Source organism: Mastigoproctus giganteus, chromosome 4 (genome assembly GCF_048544385.1).
Source record: "Mastigoproctus giganteus isolate SK-2022 chromosome 4, ASM4854438v1, whole genome shotgun sequence".
Classification (NCBI taxonomy): Eukaryota; Metazoa; Arthropoda; class Arachnida; order Uropygi; family Thelyphonidae; genus Mastigoproctus; species Mastigoproctus giganteus.
The window spans coordinates 119,133,144-119,150,089 of NC_143578.1; the positions used below are offsets into that span (position 1 = coordinate 119,133,144).

A 16,946-nucleotide genomic window follows, 5' to 3' on the forward strand; every position below is an offset into this window, starting at 1 on the left:
ATATCCACCATTTTTAACGGCAGCAAGTATGGATATAATCTCAAAGAAGGAAGAAAGAACCTGTACGCCCCCAACCACTTGATGTATATGGATGACATCAAGCTCTACGCAGCAACCGACAAGAAACTCCAGCAACTACTCCCGATCACCCAAGAATTCAGCAAGGACATAAGGATGGAATTTGGTCTAGACAAATGCAAGACCCACACACTGAACCTGGAAAAATTATTCGACCGAAACTACCAGCTGCTGAGTGGTAAAGAGATCGAAGCTATGACAGAAGGAGAGACTTAGAAATAGCTAGGGATGATGCATGCTCAGCAGTTAGAGCACAAGGAAATGAAGTGCCTGACCGAAAAATATCATCAGAGACTCAGAAGCCTGCTGAAAGCAAAATTGAACAGAGGGAACACAGTTAAAGCCACAAACACCTATGCAGCTCCAGTACTAACATACACCTTTGGGGTCATAGATTGGACTAACACTGAGCTAGAGGATATAATGTGAAAGACAAGGACAATGATGACCAAGAGCCGCCAACACCACCCCCGAAGTCAGCAGTGGAGAGATAAACAATAGCTCGGAAAGAGGGAGGAAGGGGCCTGGTAGAGCAACTGATAACAGCGATAGTTAACCTGAAGGATTACTTCGAGAACTACACAGCACCACTCCACCAAGTCATAAAGAAGATACATAAGTGGTATACCTCACTCAACCTAAGTGAGGAACCCCCCCCCTCCTGCCCAGACGGCACAAGAAACGAAGCTAGAAAGATAGGCAAAGAAGAAACTCCATGGCAGACACTACGATGACCTCCATCAAGATTACATCGATAACATTGCTTCAAATGCATGGCCCACAAGCAGGACGCTCTTCCCCGAGACTGAAGGATTCATGCTGGCCATCCAAACCCAGGTAATCAACACCAGAAACTATAGAAAATACATCGCAAAGGAGGCCGGAATGTCAGATGACGCATGTCAACGATGCCACCTGGCTTCAGAAATGATCCAACACATCACCATGGGGTGCAAGGTGATCACCTAGACTGAGTACACTCGTAGACACGACCAGGTAGCCAGGATAATACATCAGATGCTAGAGAGGAAATACCAGCTGACCAAAGAAGTGTACCATACTACAAGTACGAACCCCAGGCAGTACTAGAGACCCGAACGCACAAGCTGTACTGGGAATGCACAAGAGGGAAAAGGCTACCTACCTCATTGACATAGCGGTGCCCAACACTAGCAATGTCCAGAAAATCCACGAGGAAAAAATTAGGAAGTACATAAACCTGAGACATGAGGTCAAGGAGATGTGGCTTATGCAAGAAGTAACGACCATCCAGATCATCATGTCAACTACCGGTATGGTTCCAAAGACTCTACATAGCAGCATAGCAGCAATAGGTCTCCCAGAGAACACCTACAAGGAACTCCTGAGAGTCGCAATCCTGAACACCTGTAGGAAGAGAGTTCCTTGACCAACAGTAACACCAAACATTACAACCACCCTGTGTACCTGGTAGCAGTACCCGTCACGGAGTGAAATCCCCCAATCAGGGAGATAATATAAGAGCAACAACAACAATAATAATAATTCAAACTTCACTGGAGTCCTACTTTCATAAAAGACCAGCATCCTCTCAAATCTTAGATCAGCCATGAATATCAAGTGAAAATGCTTCTCGAGCATCAAATAGGCCTACAAAAAGTCCACCCAAATTGGCTGCAAGGAATTGTTTAACTGTAGATGAAGAAGATCCAGATGATGCAGAAATTTTTGCATCCACTTCAGATTTGATTCAATAAATTTATACTGTACACCTGGTAAGGTGTACAGACAAAGTGAATGATTAGAGGTCATGCAGAAGCAGGTTTTTATCGTTTATTTTGTAAAAATAAAGGTTTTAAAAGGATCAATCCTCTCTAATTGTATCTGCAACCTCCTACTTTTTAAATTTTCCTATCTTTTGCTCTTACTAATTTTTTAATCCCATTAATGCTGTCAATCAGTGTTCTAATTTTATGTTTGAAAGTCACAAGCCTTTACATAAATGCAGAGTGGAGGAACCTTCTTTCACAATTTTGTAAAATATTGCATCAATATTTAATCGCAGTGTTAACGGTAAGTGCTATGTTAAATTTTGTGCAACTTTCGAGCATCACATGCATTTGAGAGTGAAAAAAGGTAGTGATGTGCTTTACAACAAAAGCTCGGAACCAAACAGTCGTAACTGTGTGTGGGATACGCCTATATACGGCGCCTCCGTAGCCAGGTGGGAAGGAGCAGCAGTGCGTAGCACACGCTTCTTGATTAGACCGGGGTTCGAGCCCGTCACCACCAAATATGGAGGATGCGGAAAGGTCAGGGAATGACTACCGCATATCCCGGAGCAATATGGCCTTAGTTGCTAATGCTCCTAAAAACCAAAATAACAAAAAATAACGCCTATATACATTCAAAAATAGATGATTAATGCATCAGTTTAATCAACACAAGAAAGTTAATTTTCCTTCAGAAAAATTCAACTAATTTCTTGCATGTTGATTAGTTTAACAAGATTGCTAGGTTTTGTGTTTGGATCATAACTCATGCAGCTTGGTGTATACTAGCTGTATATTGCAAATGCTATTTGATTTATTATGTACCGCTGGGTCTGCTTTAACCAGTACATGCGTTCTTAAAAATCTCCGCATTATGGTATTTCATGCATTAAAAACAACAGGGCTTATGGGGGAAATAGAGATAGGGACGGAGCACTTGGAAAAAAAAAAAAAGGGGGGCTAGTTTGTTAAGTAAAACACTAGAAAAATTAGAAACCCAATAAACTTTCTAACACAGGTTTAAACATCGTAAATTTCTAATAAATAAATAAATAATTCAGTAAATATAGAATTTACCTTGACAAGATATGAAGTTTGCTCGATTGATATTTCTGTTCACTGACATTTCCTTTTTTCTTCTTTTTTTTGGATTGTAAAATTAAAAAGGTAAAAAAAAAAAAAAAGCAATCAATTGACAATGAAAAGAGCACGCACAAATTGCACAAGTGAAATACGGAGACACAAATTTACAAAGCTTAAAAATTAGGAAGAGAAGATTCTGAAAACTTGCTTTTTTATATGATTGGAAATGGAAACATTTCAACATAACCAAAAAACCCATACAATTTCAGCTATCAGTATTAATGAAAATGTTATAAGATCGGGTTTACTGCCCATTTATAATAGATAGCACCAACAGAAAAGTCCAATAAACCGGGAACTGCAAATTGTTTTTATTGTAGTGAGTGACCTCCAGAATGTGCTCCTCTGCTCACCCTATCACACTTCACAAAATTTCTGTTAGAACAGAAATGTGAGCTGAAAACACGAGTTGACCTACAATATTACCTATTATCTTGTGAATACAGCAAATAACAAGAGTGTGTTTCCGAACAATACAACAACTCTTGTATTGCTCCGAACAGCAGTAAAATGGTCTGTTTGTTATTTGGATTTTAGGAGCATTAGCAACCAAGGCCATATTGCTCCGGGGATATGTGGTGGTCATTCCCTGACCTTTCCGCATCCTCCGTATTTGGTGAGCACGGGCTCAAACCCCGGTCTAATCAAGAAGCGTGTGCTACGCACTGCTGCTCCTGCCCACGGAGGTGCCCCACAGTAAATGGGAAATATAGCTCTCACATATTTGATATTTTTTAAGCTTTGTAAACTTGTATGTATTGCTGCGCAGGTTGCTATGTTCAGCTCTGTGCTGGGTTTTGCATTCACCTAGTGTTACTCGCAGATGAAATTGTGCATGAGTCAACACAAAAATCGTGTTATACTGGCATTGTTCCTTAATATGAGTCGTGTTGGAGCAAATTAGCATTGGGAAAATGAGAGTTATAGCAGAACCGACTGTATAATTGTACAAATCTTTTAAAGTGTTCACTTCACCTGCAGAAGCAAAAGTATAATCTGAACTGTAATCTTCTTGTTAAAAGCTGGGAAACAAGAAGTCTTGTTTCCCAGCCTTCATGTTTATGGACCTTTTTGATGGGATAACAGTAAAAACAAATAGAATTAGAAGCATTAAAAATGAAGGTAAATAGTCAGGTCTATTATATACCAAGACCCAGAAGATCCAAGAGTTGGACAATGATGAAACCCTTAGCGACAGAACCAGACTGACACCTGATGACATTTCCACTGCCCTCAGACTGTGCTTAACAGGGGGTGCAATCATGTTTAGCGACTCAATTTACCAGCAGGTGCATGGCACAGCCATGGGTTCCCCTATCAGTCCGGTCACGGCAAACATCGTGATGGAGGAGTTAGAGGGACGTGCGTTTACACACGCACCAGATCACATCACCTTTTGGTGTCGCTATGTAGACGATGTGTTCGTAGTTATCCCTAGAGACTCAGGTCAGCGAATCCTAACCCACCTCAACTCACTATCGCCCTTCATAAAATTCACGATTGAGCTGGAGTCGAACAACACCATACCATACCTAGATACCCTCGTCCGGCGTAAAGACACATGCTTGAAGACGACAGTTTATCGTAAACCTATGTGTGCTGGCCAATTTACCAACTTCCGGTCAGCACACGCACGGGTTCACCTCCTCACCACTGCCCGAACCTTGCTAACTCGCGCGTGGACACACTCTAGCTCTGCAGGTGAAAGACGCACAGAGATCACCAGGGTCAAAGTGGGTTGCGAGGTGTGGCTATCCCATCGACATCCTTGACAGGTGTGACCTACAGGCAAGCGACAACGTGGCGACCAACAGTAACGTCAACAGTGGTGAGTCATCCACGGGGGCATTTATCCCATACTACCCCAACCTGTCACAACAGATCGGTAGAATCTTAAATCACATGGGATAAAGTGCATCCAACTCCCAGGCAAGAAACTGCGTTCTCTCATTTCGAACGTGAAAACACCTGTCCCCACCCTTCTGCAGAGCGGTTTGGTCTATCGCATCTCTTGCCGTGACTGCACTAGCTGCTACTTTGGAGAGACTGGACATCGGCTCAAGAAACGTCTCTCAGAACATAAAAGGGCGATCCGTTTGGCAGATGTGGAACACTCAGCTATTGCCGAGCATGTCTGTACAACCCACCACGACATTGACCCACACCGCAATGTCGTGGTTGTGGACAGGTCCCACCATTACCTACGGCGCACTTGGTTGGAATCGTTAAACATAAAATGCTCGGATACCTCTTTGAACAGGAACAGTGGTTGTCAAGTTAACCCTATCACAGAAGCAATAATTCTGTCCATATACAAACGCTGGCTGCGTCACCACCATACGTCACAGCCACAAACTTCAACCTCAAACAATTAGCCACGTGCCTCACGCACCAACTTGGCAGTGCACACCTCCATTCTGTCATTTAATATATTTTCTGTTTAACTGAAGAAGGCTGTCTACTCAGCCGAAACTCTTTTGTATATTAACCGTTCTTTGTATGTATGTTCTAGTATTAAACCGCTCTGAGGAATTAATTTTTTTTTCATTTCAATAATATCAATGCGGAGCGCATAGGCCTTTTTCACCTGTTGTTGTTGTTATTTGGTTTTTAGGAGTATTAGCAACTAAGGCCATATTGCTCCGGGGATATGCGGTGGTCATTCCCTTACATTTCCGCATCCTTCATATTTGGTGGCTCACGGGCTCGAACTCCGGTCTAATCAAGACGCGTGTGCTACACACTTTTGCTCCTGCCCACCTGGCTACGGAGGCGCCGGAAAAATGAAGCAATTGCCTAATCAAATTTTAAGTTTAGTTTACCAGTATTGCCAATTGGCAATATTTACCAATATTGCCTTTAATTAGTTTACGTAACATTTTTATATGGATTTCTGTTTGAATTTTCTATTAGAAATCAGCTGATTTTGATTGCATTAAGAGATACACTTTTACAGACTTTACCCTCATCAGAAATGTTGACTCAAAAAAAAAAAAAAAAAAAAGAACCTGTTCGTAACAAAGGACTTACTGTCCAGACTTCACTGTCAGAAGCATTTCCACAGCTTCACCAGAAAGACAAGGGCTGAACTTAGTTTTTGTTTTTCTAACTTGGCAGAATATTCTCTCACACTGAGCACTGCTATGAGAAATTATGAAATTGACAAGCATGACTTCGGATAATTTATCACATTTCAAGCTTCCTTGAGTACTTGCCAGTTCCACGAGCAAGGACCACTGCACACCAATTCTTTCTTCTTCAATAACAGCATCTGGTAGGTTCTCACATTGAAACTGACAGAACTGATGCTGCAAAATATTTATTCTTCACCTATTTCTTTATTTTAAATGACACAAAGAAGCATATCTACAAAAAAATTTCAAAGTTGAAAATGCACTGCAAATTGATGAATTTGTGCTACCTCAGCACAGGGACATCATTTTTAAATGGGAACTTGCACACCATGTCGTCACAAGTAACCATAGAGTACTTCCTCATCAAGCAAAAAACACTGAACCTTCTCTTGTTTCAGACTCTCCATGACCTTAGCAATAGGCCTATGGGTAAGTACAAATCACCTTTCTCACTTTGTCTGTATAGCAATCAACTTTCAAAATGAAAGTAAAAAATATGAAAACTACTGGTAAAATAAATTTTCACATAATTCTTCAACATATCTAGCAGTAATGACCTCAGTATATGAATGTGAGGTATGTTCGATTGAAGAACTATGTTCAGATTTTCAAATACTAGCATAATATTTAAAAGAAGCAAGAAAATTGCTTTATTCAAGCCAGAAGAGACATGCACAAACAGAATTTTTGCAATGAGTAAGGATAACTAACATGTTTAGAATTATCAGCTTGTTTGGTCTGTTTAGGATTTCCTTTCATCAGAAATTTGCAATTCTGTAGTTCTTTTCCTTGGGTTCATAAATTTTTCTTTCAAAACTTCTGAATCATGAATTTGATCACAATTCATGATTCAGAAGTTTTGAAAAAACTCTAGTGAGTGTCACTGACATGAGTCAGTGACACTCACTAGAGATCGCTCGATGTACTTTTCAATTGGGTTACTTTGAGAAGTGCTCATATTGCTCTTCTCAACACTTCTAACCTCTTTAAACAAACTTACCCAATTTTGCCAGTCCAGGTGACCCCCGCTTAATGCTGATAATTCGTTCCGGAAAAACGGAGCGCTAAGTGAATCCGTGCTAAGCGAGGCCCGCATTCCCATAAGGTAACATATGTATTTGTAAGTTGCGGTCGGTGCCATAGGATATTTCCTAATCAATAATAAATGGTAGTGAAAAGATGCAAATGTCGGTAAAAATATTTAATATTCAAATATTTGTACATATAAAATATTCTGCATTACGTATATAATTATGTGGTAACTACTTACGTATCAAAATTAAACTTAAAATTCCAATTAAAATCATGAATTTAATTGATCTAAATTAATTGATGAATTTAATCATGAAAAATGTGTCGATTTTGTGTTGGCACCCTTCCAAATAAACTAAAAGGGGTATTAATTTTAAATCCCCCGCAGCGTTACCATCCAACAATAAAGTCACCCGATCCTTCGCCACTTTGAAACCTGGAATGTTTTTTTTTTTTTCTTCTTTCAATATGAAACTTCTTTTAGACATTCTTTTCCACAAAAGTATTGCTTCTTGTATGTTATAAACATTTTGAGAAGTATAACATACAAATACCTCTCTTCAATAATTTTAACAAGTTCTTTTTTGAAAGTTTCGGTTCCTTGATCTGCACTTGCAGCTTCTCCCTAGATTTTAAATCTATTCAACCAGCCCTTACCAGTTTTAAATGGTTCCATTTTTTTTTTTTTTTTAGGTGAGTTTTCTTCAGATCACCGTATTGGCTAATCTCTCTCTCTTTTATAATATTAAACTTAACTGAATTCTGCATTGGATATTATCTTCAATAAAATTAGTTAAAGTCTTTCCATTTCAATCCTAATAGTCGGCCTAGCCCTAGTTGCTTGCAGTGGAACAGCTATCGTTTCCGCTGCTAAAATTAATTCTTTATTTTTTATAATTGTTCTTACAGTTAAACTTGCAAGTCCTAAATTACGGCACACATCCGCTTGTCATTGACCGGAATCAATTCGCTTCAAAACGTCTAATTTAATTTTCAAATTCAGTCTTTTTCTTACATTTATAGTCTTCGTACTGCATCCAGACATTGTTGCTTTTTCATTCTTATCGGCCATTATTAACTCTTTGAAAATGTAACTGCATTGGTTGCCTTAATTATGATACAATGTTCGAATAAACTGTCCGTTACCCACAATGTCTAATACTGTACTGAGTGATGATTAATCTTTGGATAAATGCTTATCACGCAAATATTACAAGCAATATACTTGATAATTTTTTAAAATGTTGATCTCGGAACTACGTAACAAGTCACTGTACTGCATTAAATTAGCGTGCGAGAAAATTTCACTGAGCATGGGAAACATTTTAATTCTGTTTTGCTATTCATTTTCAAGCTATCAAATCCATCAAATGAAATGATTTCGTTAAATACGCCAAAAATGCAATCTGTAAAAGAGCGTTATAGTCAGATACGGGTTATAATATAAGAACAGCGTTATAGCGAATCAGCATAAAGCGAACCGCGTTATAACGGGGGCCTACTGTATAGTTACAAATTTAACCAAAGAAAGCCAACATACATGTACTTGTTTCAACATCATTCTTTATTTTAGTGGCATACATCAACTGAAATTGTTTAAATCTATCTTTCCTTTTGGAACTCTTTCTAGAGAGCAACAAATTTCCACTTTCACAGGAAATCATACATCTTCATCTTCAGCACACAAATTAATAAGGTGATAAGGACAGCTGATTACCACCAAGTTTTCAATCTCCTCTTTTAATACCATTGTTATTAAGAGGAGATTGAGCACTTCAGTTGATGATGTCCAGTGTACTCTACACAGTCACCTCCCACTGCTGCCATTGTTGTTTTTTTTCATTCACAATTGCAATTTTTTTTTTTTTATTTTGCCATTTCAGCATCGCAAACTTATTTCTGAACACAGCTGCACGATCAGCACAACTCAGAATAAGCTTACATTCTATAACAAAGGATTAACATTCAGCATGTATTATTTCATCAACCATGAAATGCAACATCTATTTTTGCATTTCTTTCTTTGCACTGCATGCTTCATTATGTGTATTTCTTTGCAAATGTCTGATTACATCACATTCACACACTGTATGCAATGCTAACATGTTACCTTCTTTAGATTTTACAATACATGCACTACACACAGTATTGTGAAATAACTGCACATAAAAGATGATCAAACTATTATTTCACTCGCTATATTGCAATGTGAACTTCCACAATATACCTTACAACTGATTTTTTAAAACAAAATAAGGGGAAATTCACAAAATACAAGAAAGAAAAAAAATTTCCAGATCTTAAGTTTCATTATTTGTTTATCAAAGGGACGGGAAACCATTTCTCACTATGTTATGATGGTGAGACTGAGAAGGATTAAATCGAGTGAAAAAGAAGGATTTCCATCATAAAGCTAGAGTTGGCAGCTATGCCTGAACACACTAAAAACAAAGCCCAAACACTGTTGCTGTTATGACAAAATAAATAATTAAATATAAAAAAGAGAAAATGTAATTGGCTGCATTATATTGTTATTTGGCTTTTAGGAGCATTAGCAACTAAGGCCATACTGCTCCTGGAATATGCTGTGGTCATTCCCTGACCTTTCTGCATCCTCCTTATTTGGTGGTCACGGGTTCAAACCCCGGTCTAATCAAGAAGCGTGTGCTACGCACTGCTGCTCCTGTCCACCTGGCTACGGAGGCGTCTGTATTATATAAACTCTTAAATAGTTTATAAACATGGTTTGTAACAATTATCCCATTCTACCACTGATATATAGGGGCACAAAGTTACTTCACTGAAGAACAGTGTCTTATTAGAATACAGTAAACCCTCGCTATTTGCGAGGGTTACGTTCCTGAGAAATGTCGCGAATACCGAAAACGCAAATACTGAGTTATGGCTCCCATAGTAATAAAGGGGTTCCGTTCCAAAGTATGAAATATATAAGAAAAACTAGTCTAAAATTTTGCCTATGTATGTATTATATGTACCTTCATAATATGACTATGTACATAGTGAAATGCAAGCATATGGCATCGAAATGAAAATAAGAAACAATTTAATATTAAATGTAATATTTATTAGAATATTTCAAACAAATCTTTCAAACCAGCGCCTTTGCTAGCAAAAAAACCTATCCCGCCAGTGCTATCACCAGTTTCGCTAAAGTGTTGATAAAGGAGTTTTGCTTTTTCACAAATGATGAGTGAACTTAACGGAATTTTATTTTGAGTTCGGTCTTCTATCCACAGATTTAAAGCCTTTTCCATTTTTCCTAATTTAACATCACGAGTTACAGAGCAAATTTTTTAAGCAATTAGCGCGTTTTCACGGACACCATGGCGGATCTTTTCTTCCGACTGTACCGCTGACTCATTGATTATATAATGTTTTGCCACTGAGGAGACACTTTCACCATTAGAAATTTTGTCTAATAACTCAATTTTATTCGCTAATGTCATCACCTTTGATATTTTCACATTTCCCTTGTTATTCATAGACATATTTTTGTACAGGTTAGAAAGAACTTGTCCACAATAGTCACTTTCTTCTGTTAACACACTCGAAAAAGTGTTTTAAACTGCAAAACGGTAGATTTATCACTTTTGTAAGCATATCAATTTATAAATTGATAAATTTATAAGCGTATAAAGTAAAAGCAAACGATGAAACCTTCCATGACAAGCGCATAACACATACTGAATAAGGATTAGCGAGAAACATCGACGCTCGCGATTTTGTCATCCCTCTCCCCCCACCCACTGAGCGCTGTTTTGACGGGGAAAGATAATTTTAGCCACGTCCATGTTTTTTTATGGTGGAAAATATCCACGGCCCTTTAAAATTCAAATTTTTTTTAGGTTTCATTTTATATTAAATCAGCGATCGCGAATACAGATACCGCGAATAGCGGGGGTTTACTGTATTTCAATAGCAGTGACGAAAATTTAGAAAATTTGTGAAAAACTTTTCAGTTAGCGTATTTTCAAATGCATGTTTCTCGATTTTGGCAGAAATTAGAATGACATTCTCATAAATTATGACCTATTTATTAAGAACAAACCACAAATTAGACCAGTCTAATTTTTTGAAATTATTTGGATTATGTAAGGAGTGTAAAACAAACTAATAACATTAAACTTACCAGCTGGTGGCTGTGGACCCCAACCTGTAGAGGGAAAAATAAAAATACAATTAGTAGAGTGAGCTTAAAAGATTAGTGACTATGGGTTAGCATTTATTTGAGAGCATAATTTTTTTTATTTGTCAAAAATTTTAAAAAAATACAAAACTTGGCAGGGAGGAAGTTTAAGAATAAATAAATTGAACCAGAATCACCTTTGTGATTCTGGTTCAATTTATTTATTCTTTAAAAACAGCAACACGAACTAAAAAAAAAAAAAAAAAAAAAAAATCAGTAACAAAATATAAGTGGAAAAATGCAGAACTGCAGAATTCTTGAAGAAAACATTTCAGGAAAAAAAAAGGGTTTTTTTTTTTTTTATTGATTCCTTGAAATCCCTATGGCTAAAAATTATTATTTTATTCTTTGCAGTGCTGAATAAAGTGAAGTATCACAATGCATAAAGTGGAAAACACATCAAAGAATTGGTTCCGCTTTCTGCAAGGAAAAACATTCAAAAAAATCCAGGCAGAAATGGTGGCTTTTTATGTCAAAGGCTGCCCAGCAACTGCTGTAACAGAAGACAGTGTTGCAAAAATTGAGGCATAATAAAGAATAACTTTTTACATAATTTATTTAGAAGTACTGTTTTTTTAAATATGAATAAGATGTTTAGTCCATTTTCTGGATCAATATTATCCCAAATGTAATACAGTTGATTCCGGTTATTTGGGACACATCGGGCTAGTGCATTTCAGCCCGATTAAGTGGCTGCTCCAATTATTCGAAGTTTCACGTAAATAGTTAAAAATACAAGTGGTTCATTTTACAATCAAATCACGTTATGATGGATTCACCATAGTAAAGTACGGTTCACTATACGATATGTAGTAAGCACCGGTCGTGATCATGTTTATGAATTGAAATTTCATTCTATTAAACAGTGATTCTAATTAGTGAAAACAGGAGGAATATTATCCACAGCTATAAAAGTAAATATATATTAAGCACAAATTTACCCTTTATTACCTTACCAATTAAAAATTTAAACGATACATGAAAATCGGAATAATTAATACATACCGTAATATTATGAATCAACAGGGCTTACCTTTATTTTTTGATATAGGAAGCTTCTTTTCCAACTCTCCTTGTCCAACTCGCTAATAATTCATGGGGAAGGCGATGTCAATTTTGCAAAACATTGTCATAAAGTTAGATTTTGGAGGTCTAAACGGGCTAATAATTAAGGATCGATTTTACTTTTTGGTCCTGTGGCTGGAATTTTGAGTTAAATTTAGGGGTCTAATAATTGGGTAAGGGGCGGGGGTGGGGGTAGGGGTTGGGGTTATTCTCTACATTCCTTAAGTTGGACTAGAACTTTTCGGGGCATCATGTTCACAGGAAGAGAGTTACTCACAATTAATCCGAAACTTTTTTTCTTTCCTTATGTTGTAGTATTTGTTCTTCACGCATGCGTATAAGTGACCAATCGTCGGACAATAGGAATGGCCTACGGATATTGATTGAAGTTTCATGTAGTTTCATCTCTAAGGTTTCTGCAATGAGTAGTTTGTAGTAGTTGTGTTGAATATTTATAATTTTTGTTTCCGTAAAGCCGAAAGTATGTCTTTCATTTATTGCGTGGAACGAAAGTTCCGATGCATTTGAACGACCCGCCCGCACCGAAGCTTCGTGTTGTTTTGCTCGAAGCTGTGCCACTCCCATGGTGGATCCTACGTAGACAGCGTCACAATTTTTGCATGGTATACTGTATACGAGGTCATGCTGTGATTGGAATGTGGTGTTTGAAGGCCGATTTCTGAAGAATGTGTATAGTTTGTTCATGGGTTTTGCTATGATTTTCACGTCGGTTCCCTTGCATATTTGGTTAAGTTTATTGTACCAGTGCTCGATATATGGGATGGTGATGAAATATATTTTTTTGGTCTTGTCGGATTTTTTTGCTATGTTTGTTGCGAGGTTGTTGTTATTTTATCACGGGCTATTTTTTTGACTTTGTTTATATAGGTTAGAGGGTAACCCCTATTTGAGAATCTTCTTGTTAGTTCATTTATTTCAGTGGTTAGAGAAATCTGGGTGGAAGAATATTTATAGGCATTTTGAAATTGGTTCAGCATGACCGATTTTTTGTATGGTTGGGGGTGGTAACTGTGGAAATGTAGAAGCATCCCTTTGTTAGTGGGTTTTCTGTATATGCTGAAATTTAGTTTTTGGTCTAATCTGTGTATGGTAAAATTAAGGAAATTTATGGAGTGGGATTCTGCTTCAGTTTCTAATTCAAATTTTAGTCTCTGATGGATGTTATTAAAAACCTGTAGAATATTGTTTATGGTCGAATGGTCTGTGATGATTAGGATGTCGTCCAGATATCTTCCGTAATATGTAATCTGTGGTATAAATGGATCAAGATGGATCTTTTCTAATTTGTCTAAGTATAGTTCGGCAATGAGTCCGCTAATGTTTAAGCCCATTGGGAGGCCAAAAATCTGTCTGTATATTTTTTCTTGGAATAGAATGTAATTTGCATTTACTAATAGTTTTGTTAGTTCGAATATTCTGTCTTTGGGGAGTCTGGTGTTATTAATTTTTGTTTTATCATCGTTTAAGTAGGCCCAGACTATGTCCAATGCGTAGGGTACATTTACGTTGGTGTATAGTGAAGTCACATCGAGTGAATATAATTTCATATCCTCCTTGATATTGAGGTCTTTGAGGTTCATGAATAAAGCATCGTAGTTTTTTATATTATATGTTAGGAGTTCTCGGAGTGGTTTTAGAATAGGGTAGATGAACGTGGCTAGGGGGGCAAAAGCTGAATTCTTATATGACACTATGGGTCGTATTGGGTATCCTGTTTTGTGCAATTTTACTTGGCCGAATAAGGTTGGGATATTGTATGTGCGGGCTTTAATTTGTTTGAGCTGGGCCATAGTGATGTGGTCATCTTTCCTATAGGTGGTGAGCAATTTGTTATATTTGTTAACTAAGCTGTTGAACTCTGATGGTGCTACTTCTTCGTATGTCGTTGTGTCTGAAATGATGGTGTATAATTTATTTATATAGTCTCCTTTATTTAGAATAACTACTGTATCGCCTTTGTCAGCCTTTTGAATAATGATATCTCGGTTTTGTCTAAGTGTGTGTAAAGCTTTTGCTTCTTCTCTATGTCGTTTTGATATTGAGGGGATAGCTTGGTTTATGATTCGATTGGTTTGTTGGATTAATACGTTTTTTTGTGGCAAATCTCTTAGAGCGAACTCAAGATCAATAATCATTTGTTTCTTGGGGGGGGAATCTCGGAACAACCTCGCAACAAACATAGCAAAAAAATCCGACAAGACCAAAAAAATATATTTCATCACCATCCCATATATCGAGCACTGGTACAATAAACTTAACCAAATATGCAAGGGAACCGACATGAAAAATCATAGCAAAACCCATGAACAAACTATACACATTCTTCAGAAATAGGCCTTCAAACACCACATTCCAATCACAGCATGACCTCGTATACAGTATACCATGCAAAAATTGTGACGCTGTCTACGTAGGATCCACCATGGGAGTGGCACAGCTTCGAGCAAAACAACACGAAGCTTCGGTGCGGGCGGGTCGTTCAAATGCATCGGAACTTTCGTTCCACGCAATAAATGAAAGACATACTTTCGGCTTTACGGAAACAAAAATTATAAATATTCAACACAACTACTACAAACTACTCATTGCAGAAACCTTAGAGATGAAACTACATGAAACTTCAATCAATATCCGTAGGCCATTCCTATTGTCCGACGATTGGTCACTTATACGCATGCGTGAAGAACAAATACTACAACATAAGGAAAGAAAAAAAGTTTCGGATTAATTGTGAGTAACTCTCTTCCTGTGAACATGATGCCCCGAAAAGTTCTAGTCCAACTTAAGGAATGTAGAGAATAACCCCAACCCCTACCCCCACCCCCGCCCCTTACCCAATTATTAGACCCCTAAATTTAACTCAAAATTCCAGCCACAGGACCAAAAAGTAAAATCGATCCTTAATTATTAGCCCGTTTAGACCTCCAAAATCTAACTTTATGACAATGTTTTGCAAAATTGACATCGCCTTCCCCATGAATTATTAGCGAGTTGGACAAGGAGAGTTGGAAAAGAAGCTTCCTATATCAAAAAATAAAGGTAAGCCCTGTTGATTCATAATATAATAGAATATAGGAATTATCGAGCACGTAATAGCTCTCTAGTATCAAATCTATTAAATACCGTAATATGTACATACTAACTAGTTTGACATTTCTGTTCGCTGACATTTGTGTGTGGGAGTTAAAATTAAAATCAGTAAAAAGATAACCAATCAATAACAAAGAACACGATACATAAAATTGCAAGTAACATGATACGCACAAGTGAGAACAGAGTAACAAGTTACGAAGCTTTAAAAATAGGAATGAAGAGAAGATTCTGAAAATTATTTTTTTATATGACTGAAGATTTCATGGAAGTGTAAACACATTTCACCATAATAACCCACAGAATTCCAGCTGTCGGTATCATCGCAAATTCAATAAGATCGAGTTTACTATCTGTTTATGATAGATTGCGAACTACTATGCATTAGTTCGTGAATTGCGAACTACTATGCATTCGAGCATGCGCTGATGAAACGATCGCCTGATTAGTCCTTTAAAGTTACATTTTGATCTGACACTATGCAGTATGTACTCAGATGTAAGGATGGATGCAGGCTTGAATCTCCGTGTGAAAATTAATTTTCGCCCTCCCTGTGCTGTGATCTTGATTCAACATCTTCAAGGGGTGCCATTTTGTCAGCTAGCCTTGGGTGTCGAAATAGCTGGCATTGTACTGATGTGGCCTGTCAGTGGCACCCTTCCCTTGTTGGCACCCATGGCATCTGCCCCAATGCCAAGGCTTTCCTACGCCACTGCTTGTGCATATGTCCATTCCGATATTCCCGGTCAGAGACCTGGTAATTTGGAATCTACACTGGCTTAAAATCTCTATACCTCATTGTGTCAAATTTATCTGTTGTCTCTACGCTTCTCCCAACTCCACTAATAACTTGGAGCTCTTTGCAACTTGACTTTCTCCACTCCAACTTTCCTAACAGCGAGGAAATTTTTTTGGTGATTTTACTGTTCACAACTCCAGCTGGCTTCCATTTTCTAGTCACACCGACCCAGCTAATTGATATGCTTTTACTAATGACCTTGCACAGATTGTTCATTTAGCTACAAGAACACTGGACAATCCTAACCATTACAGCCAACATGTTTAATCTTTTCTCATAACCAACCCTTCTAAGTACACGGTCGAAGTGAGTGGTCCATTAGGCACCTCAGATCACAACTTGGTGATTGTCTCTTCTCCAATGGAACCTTTATCTCATGGCTATTCCGAAATTTTCTTTTCTTCTTTTCCTTGGTCGGATTAATCTTTCAAAAATTCTGATGTCAACGTCTGCTCAGATCGTGTCAGTGAAATTATTCTTGCAGGAATGGAATCCTTTATTCCGCATTCCACTTTAAAATCTCATCCTTTATCTAAACCTTGTTTTTCCAATAAATGTGCTAAGGCTGTTCAAGAGAAGAATGTTGCATATTGTAACAGGCTTGTTTCCAATTCTTCAGTTTCATT

General features: G+C 37.7%; 1 protein-coding gene across 2 annotated transcripts in view; it reads right to left on the bottom strand.

Moving 5' to 3' along the window:
- Positions 1-16,946, bottom strand: part of LOC150087020 (uncharacterized) — a 246,071-nt gene that overhangs the window by 53,849 nt on the left and 175,276 nt on the right. For both annotated transcript variants that reach the window (XM_090371751.1, XM_090371750.1), the window contains exon 9: positions 11,289-11,312. In XM_090371751.1, coding sequence (XP_090227877.1) covers positions 11,289-11,312 — 24 coding nt within the window. The remainder of the gene's footprint in view (positions 1-11,288; positions 11,313-16,946) is intronic.